Source organism: Chaetodon auriga, chromosome 11, assembly GCF_051107435.1.
Source record: "Chaetodon auriga isolate fChaAug3 chromosome 11, fChaAug3.hap1, whole genome shotgun sequence".
Taxonomy (NCBI): Eukaryota; Metazoa; Chordata; class Actinopteri; order Chaetodontiformes; family Chaetodontidae; genus Chaetodon; species Chaetodon auriga.
The window spans coordinates 25,449,012-25,469,863 of record NC_135084.1 but is presented as its reverse complement, the minus strand read 5'-3'; the positions used below and the strand labels follow the sequence as shown (position 1 = coordinate 25,469,863).

General features: G+C 42.0%; 1 protein-coding gene across 2 annotated transcripts; it reads right to left on the bottom strand.

The window, feature by feature from the left end:
- Window positions 1-1,736: 1,736 nt before the first annotated feature.
- Window positions 1,737-16,248, bottom strand: LOC143328678 (high-affinity choline transporter 1-like). 2 transcript variants are annotated; one of them, XM_076743955.1, is made up of 9 exons: window positions 16,059-16,248; window positions 10,486-10,676; window positions 6,982-7,098; window positions 6,741-6,896; window positions 6,016-6,164; window positions 5,622-5,765; window positions 5,366-5,519; window positions 3,231-3,448; window positions 1,737-2,905 (listed from the first exon to the last, which is right to left on the bottom strand). In XM_076743955.1, the coding sequence occupies exons 2-9, from the start codon at window positions 10,667-10,669 to the stop codon at window positions 2,360-2,362; spliced, it is 1,668 nt and encodes a 555-aa protein (XP_076600070.1). In that variant the 5' UTR covers window positions 10,670-10,676; window positions 16,059-16,248; the 3' UTR covers window positions 1,737-2,359. The 2 variants fall into 2 exon arrangements, with proteins under 2 accessions (XP_076600070.1, XP_076600071.1); XM_076743956.1 differs by lacking the exon at window positions 6,982-7,098.
- Window positions 16,249-20,852: the final 4,604 nt, after the last annotated feature.

The window sequence follows — 20,852 nt, the reverse complement described above, 5'->3', positions numbered from 1 at the left end:
TACACAGGAGTTAAAGATGAACTTTTAGCTTGAATATTTTATAAAATTGAAACTTGACCTTAACCATTTGAAAAGCAAATGTAGGATTTTATATCTTTTACAAGACTGAAGGGCACAAATTCAGAGGAAAAAGAGGCCATTTTGAGTGAGTCCCAATATTGTATCATATGACATCACTTAAGGGAGTTTAGGCCCATCAGTCGAGTTCAAAGTGCTTGCTGCATTTTTTCAATAGTTAAGTTTGAACTGGTAATGATGGCTACAGCAGATACAGATGATGACTCACCATTAGAGCACCTATATCCATATCTTATATCCTTATATTTGAATATTATACTCAAGACTTACATGTAGGTCTGAAACTGTCATTTGAGTCAAATCTAATGATTGATGTCACTGATTGATTGTGACCTGTGATTATTACCAATAGACCAACCAATTTTCTAATCAGTGTTCCATTAGCTGCAATATCCATAGTGCAAAGCAAACTCGGCAGCAAATCAGGACCGAGAATAAAAATATAATCCAAAATGGTGTACAGTTGTTGTGCCTTCATCATTCTTTTAGTGTCTAGATGATCTGCCCTGTAAAATTTAAAGTGTTAATATTACCAGAAGCAAACAGGGAAAACAGAAACACACTGCTACACAGCTTGGGGAGTTGTGATCACTTGCACTACAAGATTTTTGTACAATGCTGTTGCGTGTGGATTATAGAATGTTTGAGACTGAGAGGAGTGTCTGACCCCTTCACGACATCCCTTCATCGCTCTCTCCCTTCCTCTCTTACCTTGCCATGTAGACCTCATTCCCATCCTCTTACTGTTTTTGTGACACAGCTGGGTAGTTGAATCGCAAGTTTCTGCACCATTTCTCTGCATTTTAAGATGGCTTTGGAAAGTTTGACAAGGACTAGGAAGTTGAATTTCTTGGCATTTATGTTGAATAACCTTTATTTGTAAATAAATATGCCATTGGGCTAACATTGACTTTACCTCAGAGTTGTGTGTTGGGGGGGGGGGGGGGTTTAATTGTACATTGATTGTAAATTCACAGTAAATGGAAACTTCATCTGCATTACTTTCACAGTAAATTACTGGCCAATTTTTGCATGACTTCCACAGTATATATTGTAAATTCATTGCATTACTTTCACAGTACACACTGTGAAAGTACAGGGTGTAGGTGTAATGATGTACACCAAAAGGTTGTAATTCCCCGGTAATGTACTGTTATACCACAGTAATTGCTTTGTCATTGAAGCTGTGAAGTTACAGTATACAGTTGTGCTTTTACAACAATGCATTGTAATATCACAGATGTGAAATTACAGTAAATTGCTGTAAGTACACTTCACAGTATATTGCTGTAATCCTTACTGCGAAAGTCATGCAAAACTTATCCAATAATTTATTGTGAATTCACAGCAAAAAATTTTGCAGTGTGAACATAACCTGTTTGAGAGCAGGTTAGGTGTGCAGCATCAGTTATCATGGTGATTTAGCCAGGTCAAAAGACCTTCATGACATTGAAAAATCTGACTTCATGCTCAACATACCTTGCTAACCCTTTAACCTCGCTACACCCCCTCAGGGTATTTGGAAACAGGTGATAGTATCATAATTGGGTAGGAAAGGGACATCCTTGAAAGGTTCAGTTGTTCACAAGCAAAGATAAACACAACTGTACAAAGGATATTACTACATTGGCTCGGGAGAGCTGCATAACAGTGTCAGTAAACACAGTTTGTTTGCAACCGATTGCATTTTTTATTTACATCTTACACAGCGTCCCAACTTCTTTCCATTTTCTGATAGAAACCTTGATGGGTCTAGGAAATATACCAAAGTTTCCAGATTCCCATCAAGTTGCTCTATGTGCAGTTGAATTTGTGGAAAACATGCACAAAACAGAAAGAATATTTCCATGTGATATAGTAGCACAGCCATAAAATATGGCACCTTAGATTTTATTCATCAATCAAGCATTGTTTACTGTAGCTCATATAAGATAAGACTTTATTGATCCCACATCAGGGAAATTAAGTATGAAGTGTTGGTACAAGGTGATATATGACACAGTCGAGTTAAAAAGTCTGAGGATAGTGAAACATTTTTTGCTGCTGTGCACTTAAACTCATTGGTTTATTTATTCTTATGAACATGAAAGACAAAAGAATACAATCAATCCAATTTCAATCCCTATATACCTCAAGGCTAAAAAATGTCCCACTTGCATTAGTCATGAATGAATGAAACAGCGCTAACATTTCAACTCCCAGAAAAACTTTCCAGTCATTCACAAGGCTAAAACAAACACATCCAGTTAGAAATGGGGGAATGGCTCCATTTCTACACTGTTCACCCCCTCACTGGATCTGAGGCCTCTTGTTTGGTCATTTTTAAAAAATTCACATTCTCATCTCCTGTTGGACCATCTGTTGGTGTCACTGGTTGTGGTGATTGTTGGGCCTTCGCTTTGAACACATCCCACTTCTCAGGAAGGATGCCTTTGTTGAAGAGCACAGAAGCCATGAAGGAGAACAACAAGATGGCAGCAATGGCAGACAGCATGGAGATGGTCTTAACCGGAGCATACTGGACATAAACCCCGTCCTCAAGAGTGCATCCTGGGAAGTGTAGGACAACAGGTAGCCCTAGTGATGGCTCTCCACTGAGCAGTCTTAGCATCACTCCCACCAGCCAGCCCATAACAGCCCCGTAACCATTGGAGATGTTGAAGAAGAGGACACAGACGAGTTGAGGGAATATTAAGATGTAGGCCACTTCTGTGCCAAGAAACCACAACATTAGGATGCTGTCTTTCAGGCTGGTTAGTGATGTAGAAGTCAAGCCTACTACCACCACAGCAATGTGGATCACCCACTGAATCTCTCTGTCTGAGGCCTGAAGAAGAAGGTAAAGAGAAAGAACAGGTAAAGAGCAACCCACTGGATGTCACAAAAAAGAAAGTAATAAATGTGCCAGTCATCCAAAAGACAAACTGATTCTTGGAAATTTTTGGATTTACAGCACAGTACAACACTATTGTCTGTAGCATTAGGAATGCTGTCTTCTGCTGAACCTTTGCCCTGTAACATTAACTACTGTTGAAATTTGCCATAAAAAGCATTCATGTGGAAGGCCAAATTCAAGTGTAATCTTTCATCCTAATTGGTTTGCACTTTATCCAAGTTTCTCTTTCACAGTTTACACATTTACAAAAACAAACCTGCTTCCTCAAGATTTTTTTGTAGATGTTTATGGTGAAGACAGAGGCTGCAGACAACAAAGAAGAATCCGCTGAGGACATAACGGCCGCAGCGATGGCTCCAATACCAAAGATAGAAACATAAATTGGGGTGAGATGCTGCAAGGTGATAGGCAGTATTAGAGCTGCCTGTCCACGCTCAAATGGAGATGGAGAACCATAAGAAGTCAGGTTCCAGTCTGAAGGATTGACAGCAAGACAGAAAAAAGACATTAAAAACAGATTTTCTCTCTAAAATACAAATTGCTAAATTTCACATAGATACTAGTTTGTATTTGCTGTTGTGGAACCTTTTCATTTTTTTATTGGTGATGTGTGTTTGTGACAACTTTGTTTTTGTTTTCATTGTAGGTGAATATGTGTTGAGTCATTTCACTTTTCTGATCTTTATATTTGGCTTATATTGCATTTTCTAGTCTTATTGATGCTGTGATTTTCATTTGTTGTTCTTAGTTTTTTATTGCTGTTTTTGTGTGGATCCCAGGGTAAGGGTTAGGGAGTACTGACCACTTTGTTGAAGCTAATGGGGATCCGAGTAAAGAATAAAGTACAATGAAAAATTAGGCATTCACTGATGTAACGTTAAATATGAGCCCAGTATTATCTGATTGGGTATTGACAGCCAGAGTTTTGTATACAAGTAGTACAATCTTGACAGAGAGCTAGTGCAGACATAAGAAAAGATGCAATGTGTTCAAACTTTTTTTTTGTTCCAGTAAGAATGCCTGCAGCCACATTTTGAATTCACTGTAGGTGCTACACAGCCGATTTTTTTGGAGAATACACCATTACAGTAGTCTAGTCTAAAAGTTAAAAATGCATGCATTAATTTTTGTCTGCCTTTGATTAAAAAAAATCAAACCTTACTTTTGAAATGTTTTTAGATAGTGGTGGTAAGGTGATTGGTGTAGCTCTTCAAATTTAGATTGAGACAGAGACCTGAGATGAACCGCAATTTTCCGTCTCTGAGCCAACATGAGTATTTCTATTTTGTCTTTGTTCAGTTGTAAAAGGTTATCTGACATCCATAGATTAATATCAAGGGTCAGTACTCTTAATTGTATGGCATGTAGCTCATCAGGAGATTGAGATATGTACAGTTGTGAATCATCTGCATAATTATGGTAATTCATTTTGTGTTTCTTTATAAGATGTGTGTCTGGGGACATGCAGAGGTTAAACAGAAATGGTCCAGGAATTGAGCCTTGGGGTACTCCATACATAATACCCACTTTGTCTGAGGAAAAGGCTCCAGTGGACACAAAGACCTGCCTGTCCTGTCCCGGTTTTGAACCAGTTGACAACTGAGCTGAATAGGGCAACCCATTATCTAATCTCCCTAATAAAATAGTATGAACAGTGTCAACTACAGGAAATCTACCTCACTGAGGAGATCAGTTGATTTCTAATAAATAATAATGTGCTAAGCAGTTAAAAACAGTTATGAAAAAATGTGGTAGGGAGGGGGTCCAAGAAGCAGGTGGGGCTGCCTGACAATGTTATCTAGTTCAGTAAAGTTCGGATGGTCTAAGTGAAGAAATGTCACCAGTAATATTCCCGGAGAACTGGAGGGTAGGCTCGTTTCTGGATCTGTCTTTCTACACTTACGTTCTTCCTGGCGAAAATAACAACTACTCCATTTGGGCTGTTTGTTTTTCTGTTTTGTTTTTTTTTGTTTTTTTTGTTTCTAGGTGCAATATTATCAATGGTATTTTGTTCTTTGGAGTTGAAGTTGGTCACAAGATCATACGTTGGTGATGTCACAAATAACAATAACTCATTTACAGTTGTCTTAAAGGTTGTATTGTCAAAGATTAGTTTTTTGATTGTTACTGTTACCCTTCAGACACCGGGTGAAGTATATGTGCTTATTACTCATTTAGATGGTTAAACTCAACTTTACAGTAACTCTACAGGCCTTTACAACCAAAACAAAATCAGATGAGTGTGCATAGTAAGTAGACACCCTACCTACAGGCTAATCTTACTCTTCCTACCCCATAGTGGTTAAGTCAGTTAATGTAATGTTTTAATTTAAGATTAACACAAATCTAATTTAGGATTAACACATTGCAACATGTAGGAAATTCTAATACCTGTGGATGCTGCCACTGCCCCAATCAATACGGAAGGTATTCCGAATATGAGATTACAAAAACCAGCAACAAAGCATGCAAGCTGAGCTGTGGATGAGGACGAAGCAGACAAAATTCTCTGGTGGTAGGCTTGATATCCCAGGTTTCCCAGTGCCTCGATAAACAAAGGTACATGTTAGGACAGCTCAATAAGGTTTTTGACCTTATAAACCATGTAATAGCAGAATATGTGTGTGAGTGTCCGCAATCCATTTACCAAAAATAAGAAATAATCTATTGCCCTCCATGTCATGTTTGCTTCCCATTTACCGATCCAGCCAGCATGGAGGGTGTTATTCAGGGCTGTTTGGGTGATATCCACGGAGTAGGGGTTCATCATGACAAAGGGGACACAGATCCACTGCACAGACAAGGGGCACGTGTATCACAAACACATCTCTTCAGCTTCAGCAAATTAGGAAGATTGTGTTCACACTGTTAGATTTCATTGGAATGAATGGGCAGAGTCTTAGTATCTTCTTATGTAGTTTTCACAATTATGTACAGGCATGCACAACAAGAGGCTCAAACTGGATGTTAAATCTCCATAACTTACACACACTGTAGGCCTGTAGGACAGGGAGGGAGGGAAGGAAGCAAAACTAACTCACCAAGCTAAAGAATATAAGGATGAGCTGTATGATATCTGTGTAGGCCACAGAGTATAGACCTCCTAGCAGGGTGTAGACAATGACCACAGCAGCAGAGATCCAGATGCTCACGTTATAGGGCAAATCCAAAATCACGCTCACTGTTGCACCTATCAAACACATCATATCAGTGCACTGACATGTCAGTAAGTTTGTAGCATACGTTATTGGTTGGTATACATTGGTATGCATCCAGATTTTACTTGGCTGATTTAACAAATCTTGGCAGATTTTTTTTCTTCCATCTATATTCAATTGCCAATCTATTTGGTACACATAGCCACGCTAACACCATCTAATACCAGAGTCATGCTGTAAGTCCTCGCATTAAGGTTCTGATGGTCAGCTTATGTTATGATTGTTTTACAAAATGATTGATTCAACGTTTTTGGATGATGTAATTTGTCGTACGATTGAACTGCACTGCTGTTTCTATTACTTAGCTTACCTTATTTATATAAATGGAGTGGACAAAATAATAGAAACACCTCTTTGCACCACAAACTACATCAACCAAACTGATTCAATTGACTCTTAACACCTCTGTAAAACAGTTTCAACAAAAACGCTGTAACCTTCATAAACAGAGGATATGTATGTGTATATATATATATATATGTGTGTGTGTGTGTGTGTATATATATCATTGGTTAACATGTAAATATGTAGGAAATCATTTAGCATACCTAAAGCCATTAGTGTTGAAGGAACCCAGGTAACATCCACGATAAGTGAAGTCAGGGACTGAACAGCTGTTACTGCATTCCCATATTTGATCTGGAAAGGGTCCAACATTGTCATGTATTTTCCATCTCTCAACCGTTTGGCAAACACAAGACCACCTTTACGATGAAAAAGAAACATTTTCATTCTATTTGCATGAGTTGTTCACTGAAGTTCAATCCTAGTAATCCCTGTAACTCTTACCTAAAACAAAAGATACGAAGTATGCAAGAAACATAATGACTGCCCATTTTAGTCCCATTGAGGGGGTGTAGACCATCTCGCTTATTCCAACAATGAAGCCTCCTCCAATACATGTGGCTGCAGGTTGAATAAACACATACAGAGCAATTAAATCACTCAATAAACATAAGCAAATTGACAGTGGTGTTTGCAAAACTATCCAGAGGTCCACAAAATTTGAGTTCTGTCTGATACAAAGTAGTACCAGGGTCAGAATCCCAAACATCAATACCACTTTTGTTATGAAAAGCAGCAAGGCTTAATGCACAATCGTGCAGGAGAGCCATGTATCATAATACGAGGTGAACGAATTATTAAACAACTGTTTTGGACCCGGCCGGGCACAGCCCGAAAGAGCGACGTGGGCCCGCCTTCCCTAAGGCCCACCACCCGCAGGAAGGACCAGAAGGGGCTGGTGCTTTGCATTATGGGTGGCAGTCGTGGGCGGGGGCCCCGACGACCCAAACCCTGGACAACGACTCTGGCTATGGGGACATGGAATGTCACCTCACTGGGGGGGAAGGAGCCAGAGCTAGTGCGGGAGGTTGAGCGGTACCGACTAGAGATAGTCGGGCTCACCTCCACGCACAGTGAGAGAGGCTGGACTCTCTTAACTCTGGAGTTGCCCGCGGTGAGAGGCAGTGAGCTGGTGTGGGCTTGCTTATAGCCCCCCCAGCTCAGCCGTCATGTGTTGGAGTTCTCCCCACTGAGCGAGAGGGTCGCTTCCCTGCGCCTTCGGGTCGGGGATAGGTCTCTCACTGATGTTTCGGCCTATGGCCCGAACAGCAGTGTAGAGTACTCGGCCTTCCTGGAGTCCCTGGGAGAGGTACTGGAAAGTGCTCCAACCGGGGACTCCATCGTTCTGCTGGGGGACTTCAACGCCCACGTGGGTAGCGACAGTGATAGCTGGAGGGGTGTGATTGGGAGGAACGGCCTCCCTGATCTGAGCCCGAGTGGTGTTCTGTTGTTGGATTTCTGTGCTAGTCACAGTTTGTCTATAACGAACACCATGTTCAAGCATAAGGGTGTCCATCAGTGCACGTGGCCCCAGGACACCCTAGGCCAGAGGTCAATGATCGACTTTGTAGTCGTATCATCTGACCTTCGGCGGTATGTCTTGGACACCCGGGTGAAGAAAGGGGCTGAGCTGTGAACTGATCACCACCTGGTGGTGAGTTGGATCCGCAGGCAGGGGAGGAAGCGGGACAGACTTGGCAGACCCAAATGTACTGTGAGGGTCTGTTGGGAATGTCTGGCGGAACCCGCTGTCAGGGAGGTCTTCAACTCCCACCTCCGGGAGAGCTTCAACCAGATTCCGAGGGAGGTTGGAGACATTGAGTCCGAATGGGCCATGTTCTCCACTTCCATTGTTGATGCAGCCGTCCGTAGCTTTGGCTGTAAAGTCGCCAGTGGAAGAAGGAGTCCTATCGTGCTTGGTTGGCTCATGGGACTCCTGAGGCAGCTGACGGGTACCAGCAGGCTAAGCGTGCGGCAGCTCGGGCGGTAGTAGAAGCAAAAACTCGGGTCTGGGAGGAGTTCGGGGAGGCCATGGAGGAGGACTACCGGTCGGCCTCGAAGAAATTCTGGCAAACCGTTCGGCGCCTCAGGAGGGAGAAGCAGCTCTCTATCAACACTGTTTACAGTGGAGGTGGGGAGCTGCTGACCTCGACTGGGGATATTGTCGGGCGGTGGAAAGAACACTTTGAGGATCTCCTCAATCCCACTGTCGTGTCTTCTGCAGAGGAAGCAGAGGCTGGGGACTCGGAGGTCGATTCATCCATCACCCGGCCTGAAGTCACTGAGGTAGTTTGCAAACTCCTCGGTGGCAAAGCTCCGGGGGTGGACGAGATCCGCCCTGAGTACCTCAAGTCACTGGATGTTGCAGGGCTGTCTTGGTTGACACGCCTCTGTGACATCGCGTGGCAGTCGGGGACGGTGCCTCTGGACTGGCAGACTGGGGTGGTGGTCCCTCCCTGTTTAAAAAGGGGGACCGGAGGGTGTGTTCCAACTATCGGGGGATCACACTCCTCAGCCTCCCTGGGAAAGTCTATTCCAGGATACTAAAGAGGAGAATCCGGCCGATAGTCGAACCTCGGATTCAGGAGGAACAATGCGGTTTTCGTCCTGGCCGTGGAACACTGGACCAGCTCTATACTCTCCACAGGTTGCTTGAGGGTTCATGGGAGTTTGCCCAACAAGTCCACATGTGCTTTGTGGACTTGGAGAAGGCATTCGACCGTGGCCCTTGCGCCATTCTGTGGGAGGTGCTCCGGGAGTATGGGGTTGGAGGCCCTCTGCTGAGGGCTGTGCAGTCCCTGTACAACCGGAGCAGGAGCTTGGTCCGCATTGCCGGCAGTAAGTCGGACCTGTTCCCGGTGCATGTTGGACTCCGCCAGGGCTGCCCTTTGTCACCGGTTCTGTTCATTATTTTCATGGACAGAATTTCTAGGCGCAGCCAGGGACCGGAGGGGGTTCGGTTCGGGAGCCGGCAGATTTCGTCTCTGCTTTTTGGATTTTTTTTTCTGGATGATGTTGTCTTGTTGGTTCCATCGAGCCAGGACCTTCAGCATGCAGTGGGGCGGTTCGCAGCTGAGTGTGAAGCAGCTGGGATGAGAGTCAGCACCTCCAAGTCCGAGGCCATGGTTCTCGACCGGAAAAAGGTGGCTTGTTCCCTCCGGGTTGGGGGAGAGATCCTGCCTCAAGTGGAGGAGTTTAAGTATCTTGGGATCTTGTTCACGAGTGAGGGAAGAATGGAGCGTGAGATTGACAGGTGGATCGGTGCAGCGGCAGTAGTAATGCAGTCGCTGTATCGGTCCATCGTGGTGAAGAAGGAGCTGAGCTGAAAGGCGAAGCTCTCGATTTACCGGTCAATCTATGTTCCTACCCTCACCTATGGTCATGAACTTTGGGTCTTGACCGAAAGAACGAGGTCCCGGATACAAGCGGCTGAAATGAGTTTCCTTCGCAGGGTGGCAGGGCACTCCCTTAGAGATAGGGTGAGGAGCTCTGTCACCCGGGAGGAGCTCAGAATAGAGCCACTGCTCCTCCACATCGAGAGGAGTCAGCTGAGGTGGCTCAGGCATCTCTACTGGATGCCCCCTGGACACCTCCCTAGGGAGGTGTTCCAGGCATGCCCCACTGGGAGGAGGCCCCGGGGAAGACTCAGGACACGGTGGAGCGACTATGTCGCTTGGCTGGCCTGGGAACGCCTTGGGGTCCCCCCGGATGAGCTGGAGGAAGTGTCCAGGGAGAGGGAAGTTTGGGCGTCCCTGCTGCCCCTGCGACCCGGTCCCGGATAAAGCGGGTAGAAATGGATGGATGGATGGATGGATGTTTTGGACAAAACCAAATTATTTCCCAAACATTCACTCTACATTCATTCTCAAAGCTGCAATTTACAACTCAGGATTTGACTTGAAATCCACAGTTGCACTGTTCAAAATGTGCATTTAGGTGTGATCTCACCTGACATTGTGAAGATCCCAACCACCCAGTTGATGTTTCGGTTTGCCAGCAGGACCATCTCTATTTTGTTGGCTGGATTCTTTTTTTGTTCCCTTTTAGACTTACGAGAAGCCCAGATGCCAGTTCCAAGGACTAGCAGGTAGAAAAGCACCATGGCTATCACTCCAGGGACACTGACAGCCATGTGGAACCTGAAGGGGGGGTGAAATTATATTGGGAAAGATTTTATTAGGAAAAATTATGTGCCTTCAGGTAACTTAAGCTTTGCTTAAGATAAAGCAAAATAAATTTTGTTACTGATAGACCAAGCAGGGTTAACTATTTCCCAGCATTTCCAAGTCTTTGAGCTAAGCTGAGCTAACTGCTGCTGGCTGTAGCTTCATATTTAATACACTGATATGGGACCTGTATCTCTCTCCTAATCTCACTCTTTACTAGATGGACAAGAAGCGCATTTCCAAAAATGTCAAAGTGTTCCTTCATGTAACACTGTCATTCAGAGATGGCGATACACAACTGATAGTGGCCATGTGCCAAAACAACTAGCCAATTAATATGTTAATAACTGATTAGTTATGTAAACAGTTAATCAAAAAATCATAAAAAGATGTTAATCATGACTAAATGCTGAAGACCCCTCGTGAACACGCTCATCAGTGAACACTCTGCGCGTCCTTTACAGGTCTTAAATTTCAATGTAAAGTTAGTAAACCTCAAGACATAACTCCATGAAACACCACTTTATTGTATCTTAATTTCAAATGATTTCAAATGATGACTACACATACGGAAGAAAAATTTAACAAGATTTGACAGAGGAATAATAGATAAAATCTGATATGAGAAGCTTTGGTTTGAAATGACACTTCAAAGAGTCCAAGAGTCCAGAGTCATCCAAAGTTATGAATTTATCAGCATAATCTGGGGGATGGCACAGCTCTTATTGCCACTCACCTTAACCTGGAGTAGCACCCAACAAATCCATACAGTTAGACAAATGACCATTTTATATCTGTCAAGTTAACATGACTGAAATCGATTACACCAACAATATTGGGGAGGACTGCCATGACTATGAATGCTCTTTTGTCAGCCTGCAAGGTGGAAATGAGATTAACTGTATGACAATATAAGACTATGAACGCGCTGTAGTTGTGTGTGTGATGACTCTGTTGATGAAACTTTGCGGCAGTTATCACTGCTGCATTTTTCCAGCTGGCACATATTTTAGTGTTGTGATCACTTTCATTTCTGGTGTTACAGCTTTATAATCAGCTCAACCACAAACACTATCCCTGCACAATCTATTCTGTAGTGTTTCAGAAACTCACTATCATTCAACATTTGGAGGATACAAAAACAACATAAAACCTCTTTTTCTTTCCATCATTTTCTCCGCTGACATTTTCTCTGAAACTCTTAAACGTCTAGAAAGTCTTCCTCGTTACTTATAACAGGTTTTCACTTTAGGAGCTCTCTTACAGGCTAAGATGCTTTGTGAATAACTTTTATCTTTGCCAGGATCTAGTCTTAACTGTAAGAGCAACTCTTTGCACTAGAATTCTTTATGTATATGGGCCCAGGTCATTTTATTATGAAAAACCAAAGTGGACATAACAGCTTAACTAAATCCAAACGCGTCATCTTCAACTTAACAAAGTCAACAACGCAGTTGAATCCACACCTATGTGCTTGAGGCTAATTATGGGAACTACCACTCTTTGAAGGAAGCTGGATCTTATGGTGGGCTTATTGTTAATATTTCTTGTTTTTTGGGTTACTAGATTTATCTGCATAATAATTTCTATTAATTTAAAGATAGGGTAAGATTTTGATTCAAACTTAGGATAGAAGATAGGACTTTATTGATCCCACACTGGGGAAATTTAGTAAGTATGTGTGGACTAGAGTTAGCAGCATTAAATTACTCGTATTGCCAAACTTTCTGCATTGTAAATCAATACAGAAACAGCAAAAAACACACAAATAACCAAACACACCAAAAGAACAACAACATTAAAACAATGGTGGATCCTAAAGAGGTTAGTGTAGATGCTGCCATAGCATCAGTTGCGTCAGAACTGGAGAGTATTTCTTCATTATGAGACTAGTAAAGAACTGCACTGCAGACTTTTCTCTACGGAAAATATGTTTTCACTCCTCTCCTGACTATTATTTATTTACTATTATACTACTTTATTTACTATGTCATGTGATTCATTGATTTGATTGGTTGAACTGAGCCTGTCATAGACACCTTCATCCAAACATTCAAGTGCCTCAAGTGCTTTTCCAAGCCTTCACAGTGAGAGCACTGAGCCAATAGAATGTAGAGAAATGCACACCATTTTTTAACCGAATATTTGTTTTTCATACATATTTTTCTTATTTTATTTCTTATAGAAAGGTTATAGGCAAAAGTCATAGATGGCATTGATCCAGACATCACTGTTTGTTGCTGCCATACCCAAACAAGAATGCCCATTAAGCACAAAGACCACACACAGGCAGACACAGTGCAGGAGGTTGTCTCCCTACTTTCTGCTTCACATGACCCAATACATTTAGAGGATGTCTCTGTCTTGACATCATCACTCAGGTGTAAATGAGACAGAAACAGAGCAGTAATCTTATACAGCAGGTGGCATGGGCAACACATCATAGCGAGACCACCTGGTGCCTGCCTTAGTAATCTTAAATTTGTCAAAGTTCAGCAACAGACAATCTCCTCTCCTGTCACAGAATCCCTACAGCTGAAATGAGATCTCTTGCATGTTGTGTGTGAACTGCTGTATGATTCTGTGGACAAAGATGTTGATGGACCATTTCTGGAGCTGGCTGTAGAGAATGTCCACATGAGCAATGACACAATGGAACGGATCCAGGAAGAAGCTGAAAGCATCATCTTCCAGTAGCCTCACAAAAGTTCCCAACTCTGGATTTAGTGACATCTAGCAGTCATGTTGCAGATTGCAACCAACTTCGCATCAACTTTCCCTACAGTGTCAGCTAAAAACATGAAAACCACAAACGGTTCTCTGTAGAGCCATTTGGGCTGTTCTGGGCCACTGTACAAACATGGCTGTGCGTCATGCAAGAGGACCCGTGCCCTCTGTAAATAAGAAGGGCTGATTCTAAGGTAATGAGAACACAACCATTCCTATGTTCAGGTGATTAATGAGAACATAATTATGATTCTTGTGTTACATTTCTGCCATTAAATTAAATTAATCCTGTTTTCTTTTGTAGCCATCCCTCACGTATCAAGGTTGACTTTACTTCCTGTGTTTTCCTGGCCTTGTGATTGTTTGATTGTGTTCACCTGTGACTGATTACTTCTCCTCCCTTGTCTATTGAAGTCAGTAGGCCTTTCTCAATATGCGTTCTTCTCTGTACTTGTGTTCTTGTGTACTTGAGAAACGTCATCAGTCTGAGCCCAAGTACTGTTCCAATTAAAAAGTCCGCATCTCGCCAAGTACAGTCAAATACCCGGATGTGTTCTTGCCCCTCCCATTTTATCGAGGATGCATCGGGTGGTGACTTGTGTGGACTTGGGGCAGCCACGTATCCCAGAATGCATTTCGTAGCAACGATCGCGGAGGAGAGGACTCACAACTGTAAAGTTACAAGTTTCAAAATACTGCTGTATTAGTAGTACGGAATGTGGTTTTAAGATTATTTTATGTGAGAAAGTGGATGTTAAAACTTAAAATCTGTGGTCTATTCATCACGATAGCGCGTAGTTTAAAATTTGCTCCAAAGTTTTCGGAGATAACCGGCAGACGAGCCGCGATGGTGACGTCATCAGGTACGCTGCCGTCCCTATTGCAGAATGACCATCCTGCGTCCTCCCATCCTGGAGAGACTGTACTCCCGGGTCGAACTTGCTAAGTCCGAACTGCCAAGTTCGTAAGTCCGAACTTGGCGTACTTGGTATTGAGAAACGACCACAGTGTGTTTCCCTTTGTCTTCGTGTCATCATCCCCTTATGTGTGGCTTTCCTTGTTCCCTGAGATTCTGGGTCCCTGTGATATTTTTGTGAGTGTTTCTGGTCTTGTCCCTGCTCCCATGTATTAGTGAACTGTCGTTTCCCTGGAATTGCTTTTGTTTTGGGATCCTTGTACTTGGATTTAGTTTGCCTTGTTTTGTAAAATAAATTCGTTGAACGGCTTCCGCTTTGCCTTTTTTGTTAGTGTGCATCATTGGATTCACCTCCTTGTTTTTTGCTCGGCCACAACATTGTGACACCCAGAATGTTCTGGGAAGGTTGTTTGAATGTTCAAGGAGGGTTACTGGAACATCTCCCCTTCACTTTTTTGTAGATGTTGAAAGGATTCATTCCCACCAAAAATTAAATAACTGTTCCCTAAATGTCTTATGGAAATAAGTAAGTAATGGAAAGATGTTTTGCCAGCTGGGTTCTCTGCTTTTAGCTAGTCCAGTGTTTCTCTGGGAGTGTGCACTCAAAGAGACTCAGGTGCAAAGATCACACAACGGTACAAGTCCCAACATTTAACTCTGCTTTGATATTTGGGTCTGTGGAATCTGTTTTCAATGTTTACAAAGGAAAAATGAATTATGAATTAATTTTTCAATGTCAGACTCATTGGCCTTGGCTCATTTACATATGAAAGAACACATTTTCACTGCCCCCTGTACAGCCCCCTACGCGTTTATACCCATGTGGTGTTCGAGGGTAATAAAAGTATGGAAACTGTAGGTGCTTTGTCCTCCTCCTACCTAGGCCTGCTGTTAGTGTGTGTAAGTGTGTGTGTGTGTGTGTGTGTGTGTGTGTGTGTTTGTTTGTATGTATATGTGTGTGTATACATGTGTGAGTTTTCTTTCTGCTCCTGCTATTCCCGTATAAGGAGTCGGCTCTCATTGCTGAGCTGAGTCATCTTGCTCATTAAGCCAAAGGGTGGAGTGAGGTATGCCCCTGTTTCGTGGCTTTCCCCTGCCAAGAGCTCATGTCCTAACAACCCTGTACTAGTTAGTGATGTGCGGGTCGCGAACAAAACGGGCATATTTACTTTATTTTTTCTTGTTTTTCTCTCTCTCTCTCTTTTTTTTTTGCACTGACCAGGAGGGGGAGGGGTGGGGGTTAGAGAGAGAGAGAGAGAGAGAGAGAGAGAGAGAGAGAGACGCAAGACAAAACGCTGGAAAGGTGAGAAAATGAGTGACCGCAGGAAATGCAGTAACATTTGGATGCATTTCAATTACATCGATAACACAAAGGCAGACTGTGATTCTTTAAGCTTTTCTACGTTGTTTCACTGTAAATAGTTAAAAGTTTCTAAATCTTATACATGCAATCAGAAATTGCATCTTTGTCAAATTGAGATAGATATTTGTTTTTGTACTTATTTTTTGTAGCACTTTGTTCCATGTTGAGTATAATAGCCATATAAATAATAAACATTTGATATAAAGTATGTTTTGTACATTAGTAATGCATTTTTACACCACCTTAAAAGAGCCGGAATACCCATCACTAATACTAGTCCCTCTCTTGAGGAGCAAAGATGAGTATTTCTAACATTTTACAGAATTTTTTAGAAAACAAGGGCCCTTACCAAAGTGTTGTTGAAGAAGCCTTGGATCAGAGGATTCAAGAAATCAAAAAGTATAAAAGATTTCTTTCAATACATCAAATGATGTATTTGGTTTAATTGACCAAAATTGTGAAAAGCAAGGTATGAAATCTCATACAGAGTAAAACACAATACGCCCGCTATTCACTGTTAAAACAAGGGTTTTGTCTGAATCTCTCTATTGCTTCTCTTGCATCTTCAGAAAAATCTCAGTACAATTCTGTCCTTTCAGTATTTTTTCTCCTTTTATATATCTGCAGCTAACAGGGTTTCTGATGCCTGCTGTAGGGGCAGATATCCTATTACATGTGAGGTGAAAAAAAATTCTGAGCTGTCATTGGTTATACATTGTACATATTAAAAATGCATTATACGGAAGCAGCCAAATTAAAAAAAGTTCTCATTGGTTGTGTGCATACACAGAAACATGACCTCTGTTAACATGATGTAGTTCTTGTTTTTCAAGAAAGGAAAAAAAAAGTTTTTGTTTTGTTTTGTTTTGTTTTTTTTGCAGTATGTCAGTCTCTCAATCTCTCGTGTGCAGCTTCTTCATTGTTTGTTACTCATGTAGAAAGCACAGGCAGAATGCACTCTTGACCTTGACCAGCTCACAACAGACTGCACAGCGGAAAGGTTCCAGGCGGCACCTCTGCAGGCTGTAATTTGGCAAAGTGGTGCTTTCAGCTAAATGCTCACATCAGCTTGATAACACACTCACAATGTCAATGCTAACATGTTGGTGTTAACATTTACTATGTCCACCTGCCATGTAGTTGTTGAGATATTTAAGTCTGGACCTAAATGCTGTACTGACTAACAAACTGCCATCAATGGAGCCATGCCACTAGCATGGACAGAAAACCAGTAAGACCTGCTGCAGCAGATTTACAGTACTTAACATGAGGTATGTTTTTGCTTTCTTAACACTGTGCTCATCACATTTCCAGATCAGAAGCATTTTTTAGTAAGGCTCAAACTGTCAGTGTTGCCTTTGACACTGTATGTGAGTTTTTGTTATTTTGGCCATTGTTGAGTTCTCATGTTCAACACACCCCACTTATCAGGAAGCAGGGCTTTGCAGATGAGTGGATATAACAGGTACGAGAACATGAGGATGACAGCGAAGCCAGCCAAAATGTTGATGGGATTGACTTAAGAGCACTGGACATAAACACCATCTTAAAGGGTGCATTGTGGCAATTGAAGGATGGGCAGTAATATTATCAGTGGCTTTCCACATCCGTCTTAACAGCAACCTCACCGGCCAGCACATGACAGCCCCATAACAACTGGAGATGTTGAAGAGGACACAGATCAGGTAAGCTAAGCTGACAACGTGGGTTAGCAGTGTGCTAAGAAAACCCAACACTGAGAAGCTGCTATGGAGACTGGTGATAGCAGGCTTGGTCAGCACATCACTAACACGGACAAGTGTGGAATAGAAATCTTCAGCAGGTCCAGATGAGTTCTGATTTCTAGTCAGAAATGAAATAAATACTAACAGTCTCCAGAGTTCAATGTAAAATAAGTTTTATTGCCTTACAGCAGGTACAACAAAACCAAGAGGGCACAACTGAATCAGAAAGAAAAATCACACTCATTTCCACACACTTCTTACTCCTCCTGATGTGGAGCTTCAGTCCAAGGTCAGTCCCATCAATATTTGCTTTTGGCCCGACATGACTCTATTGTTGTTTTCCTTATCGGTGTTTTCCTCTGCCTTCTGAAGTGTATTAGTACCTGTTCCCCCAGCAAGTGATGTCTTCACGGAAGCAGGTCTCAAACACACTTTCACACTCCTAAATACAAGTCACCATTGTATTCAAGGGCACACTCACATCAAACAGCTGTTACCTTTATAGTCTGCAGTTCACTTCAGGTTCAAAAATATAAAATGCATAGTAACAAGAATATATAAAAATATGGAATTATGGTGATGGTGAATGTATAGTAAATATATCTACCAATATTTATTGACTATGCATGAAAAGACAGTGTTTGTACATAGCTTAAACACACCCTACACAAGAATCACCAGTTGGATCTCTCCCTCTGATTCCTGGGAAGGAAGAAACACAGAGAAGACATGATGAGCTAATTATCCTCTGTAGCTGCCCCACCTCAGCTCACCTCTACTGGCCCTCTTTTTTCCAACTCCATTTTTTCCATTTTTTCCTGTTGTGGCACTTTGGGGATTAAAAAACACACTGCAGTCTTAGAGTGTTAGAGAAAAGTTAGAGTATATGTCAAACTTGCCTTGGATAATGTGAACCATTTATTTATTTGTTTGTTTATGTAACAGATTGATATTGTTACATACAGATAACCAGAGGCCAAAGATCAGAGATCAGAGACCATTTGATTCAGTGTTCAAATAAAATGTGGTACTTAAAGTTCACACCAGATTTTGAAAGAAGGACAGCATAGCCACACTGACCTCTACACACTGAAAGGTATAAGTCCTGAACCATAGCCAACATCACAGCTGGTCATCACAGCTGCGGTCAGGTGTGGTCTGTTGAAACCCTGACCACACCCAGCTTTCATGCAGCTCGCTACTATAGTGCCACGGTACATCACTGCTGCCCAGGTTGTGGAAAAGTATCACCACTAGTTTAAGCCTTGGACAGATAAACACACAGACAAATACTGATTTGATGGTTTGGATTAGGAATCTGAGAAGGGCCCCCCTACGCCCCCCTGGTGGTGCCCGTGGCAGTGCCCTAACTGCAGACTCTGCTTCCTCTGCACTTCCTACAGTGTTCCTTCCACCCCCACTTGTCCCTGCTTAAAGAAGAAGTAAACCCCACTTTTACTGAGAACTGCTTGGGTGAAGCCCTGCTTTCCTCTCTTAAGTTGTCTGAGCGTTTTCCACAATATTTTCTTACAAAAGACAAAAAAGTTATGTTTATGTACCACTAATTTGCAACAGCAAATACGTTTTGAAAGGAATGTGTTATCGCCTGATTTACATTGGTATCTGGGTGTTACGCTGGTATTGGTGTCTAATAAATGCTTACTGTCAATGCAGTTCCTTAATTTTTTCTTTTTTTCTCTTTTCTTTTTGTTTACAAAATCCACTCATGCATATCATATCCATTCAAAGGAACTGAACATTGATTAATGTTTCTATGGTTATGTTTAGACACTCACAACACGTGTTGAACATTGTAAAAACTGACAGTGAAGTATCTGCAAAACGCTCCATGCCAATGAAGGCCAAAAGCAGGAGAATATTTTCTTTCGGGCATCTGGCAAAAAGTCCAAATCTCGTCAAAACAGTTACATCAGTGTAACCTCGACGCCTTTCATACCCACCTGTATATTGTCTTTCCTATAAAAGGCACAAAAATGGTATATTCATAAAACTGGCATTTTAATTTAACTAGATCAACAGTATTTGACTTTCTGCATTTGTTTCTGTCTTTCTCTGTCTCTCTTTTTAGGACACCAACGTCCTCTTACTTTTTTAACCAAATATTAACTCTCTTCAAGGCAAATACCATTTATACTTACCTGGTCTTCAATAGCAATCACAAATGCATCGACACACACTTTTCCACTTATACTATAACAAATCAAAGGTAAATGTGTGTGTGTGTGTGTGTGTGCGTGCGTGCGTGCGTGCGTGCGTGCGTGTGTGTGCGTGCGTGTGTGTGTGTGTTTGTGTGTGTGTGTGTGTGTGTGTGTGTGTCCTTGCACACTGAAGAAACAGCTGTGCTCTGTTATCTTATTAAAATGACTTACATAGTATCTAAACCAACAAGCGTGGCTGTCACTCACCACTGGGACAAAATAACTGTTGGTACTTTTCCATACTCGTCAGTAAACAAATAATGGAAAAGTACTGAGCAGTAAGAGAGAGGGGAACAAGCTCAACAAGATTATGCAACATCTTGTCACCACACCCTTTGGCTCTGGACCATATATTCTAACCATTATTTATACTTCCCTGTATTACTTTATTTTCTGGTCACTTAAAAGTTTCAGAGGCATCAGTCACTTGTCAAAGATGCCCTCTTGTGAATGAAATGCATTGCAGTGCAATGTAGTTCAGGATTGTGCAAATCACAACAATTTACAAATTTGGGCAGTAAGTTTGTTGTACACATTAGGGCATACATATTGGAATTTCATCTACTGCGGTACAATACTGGTAAATGCTTAAAGCAACTACAGTAAAATTACACCATAATTATTCAAAATGTTAAACTATTTTAAATTATATACTCTCAGTCAGTATATGTGTTTAAATCTGCGTATAAAATAGAAGTGAAATGTGACCATAACAAGAACATCAGTAAATCAGTCTGTACTGATCTGTAAATTAATATGGGTGATTCTTAAAGGGTCTGTTGTTCATAGCTGCATAATGTGGCGTGAAAGATCCTCCTTCAGGCCGTTAAATCTCTATAGCCATTTGAAGGCAGCTGCAGCAGCTTTAGAAAGAAATGTAGTCACTAGCGGCCAACGATTCTTTTGGAAAGCTGTCAATACTTGTCCTATGTCTTAGACACTCAAGTGAATTCAATATTCAATATTTCTTTCTTAGTCCCGCGGGGGAAATTCGAAGCGGCAGAGCTGCCAACTGGTGAATTGGAATCAACTGGCAAAGGCAGACCGGGTAAACCCAAACATGCAATGAGGATGAACTGGGAATGTTTGGCCTGTGGAAGAATTTATCATGCATGCCAGGGGAGGTTGGGGACAGGGAATCCAAGTGGATCATGTCAAAGTCTCTGATTGTAGAGGTGGTGAGTGGGAGCCATTAAGATG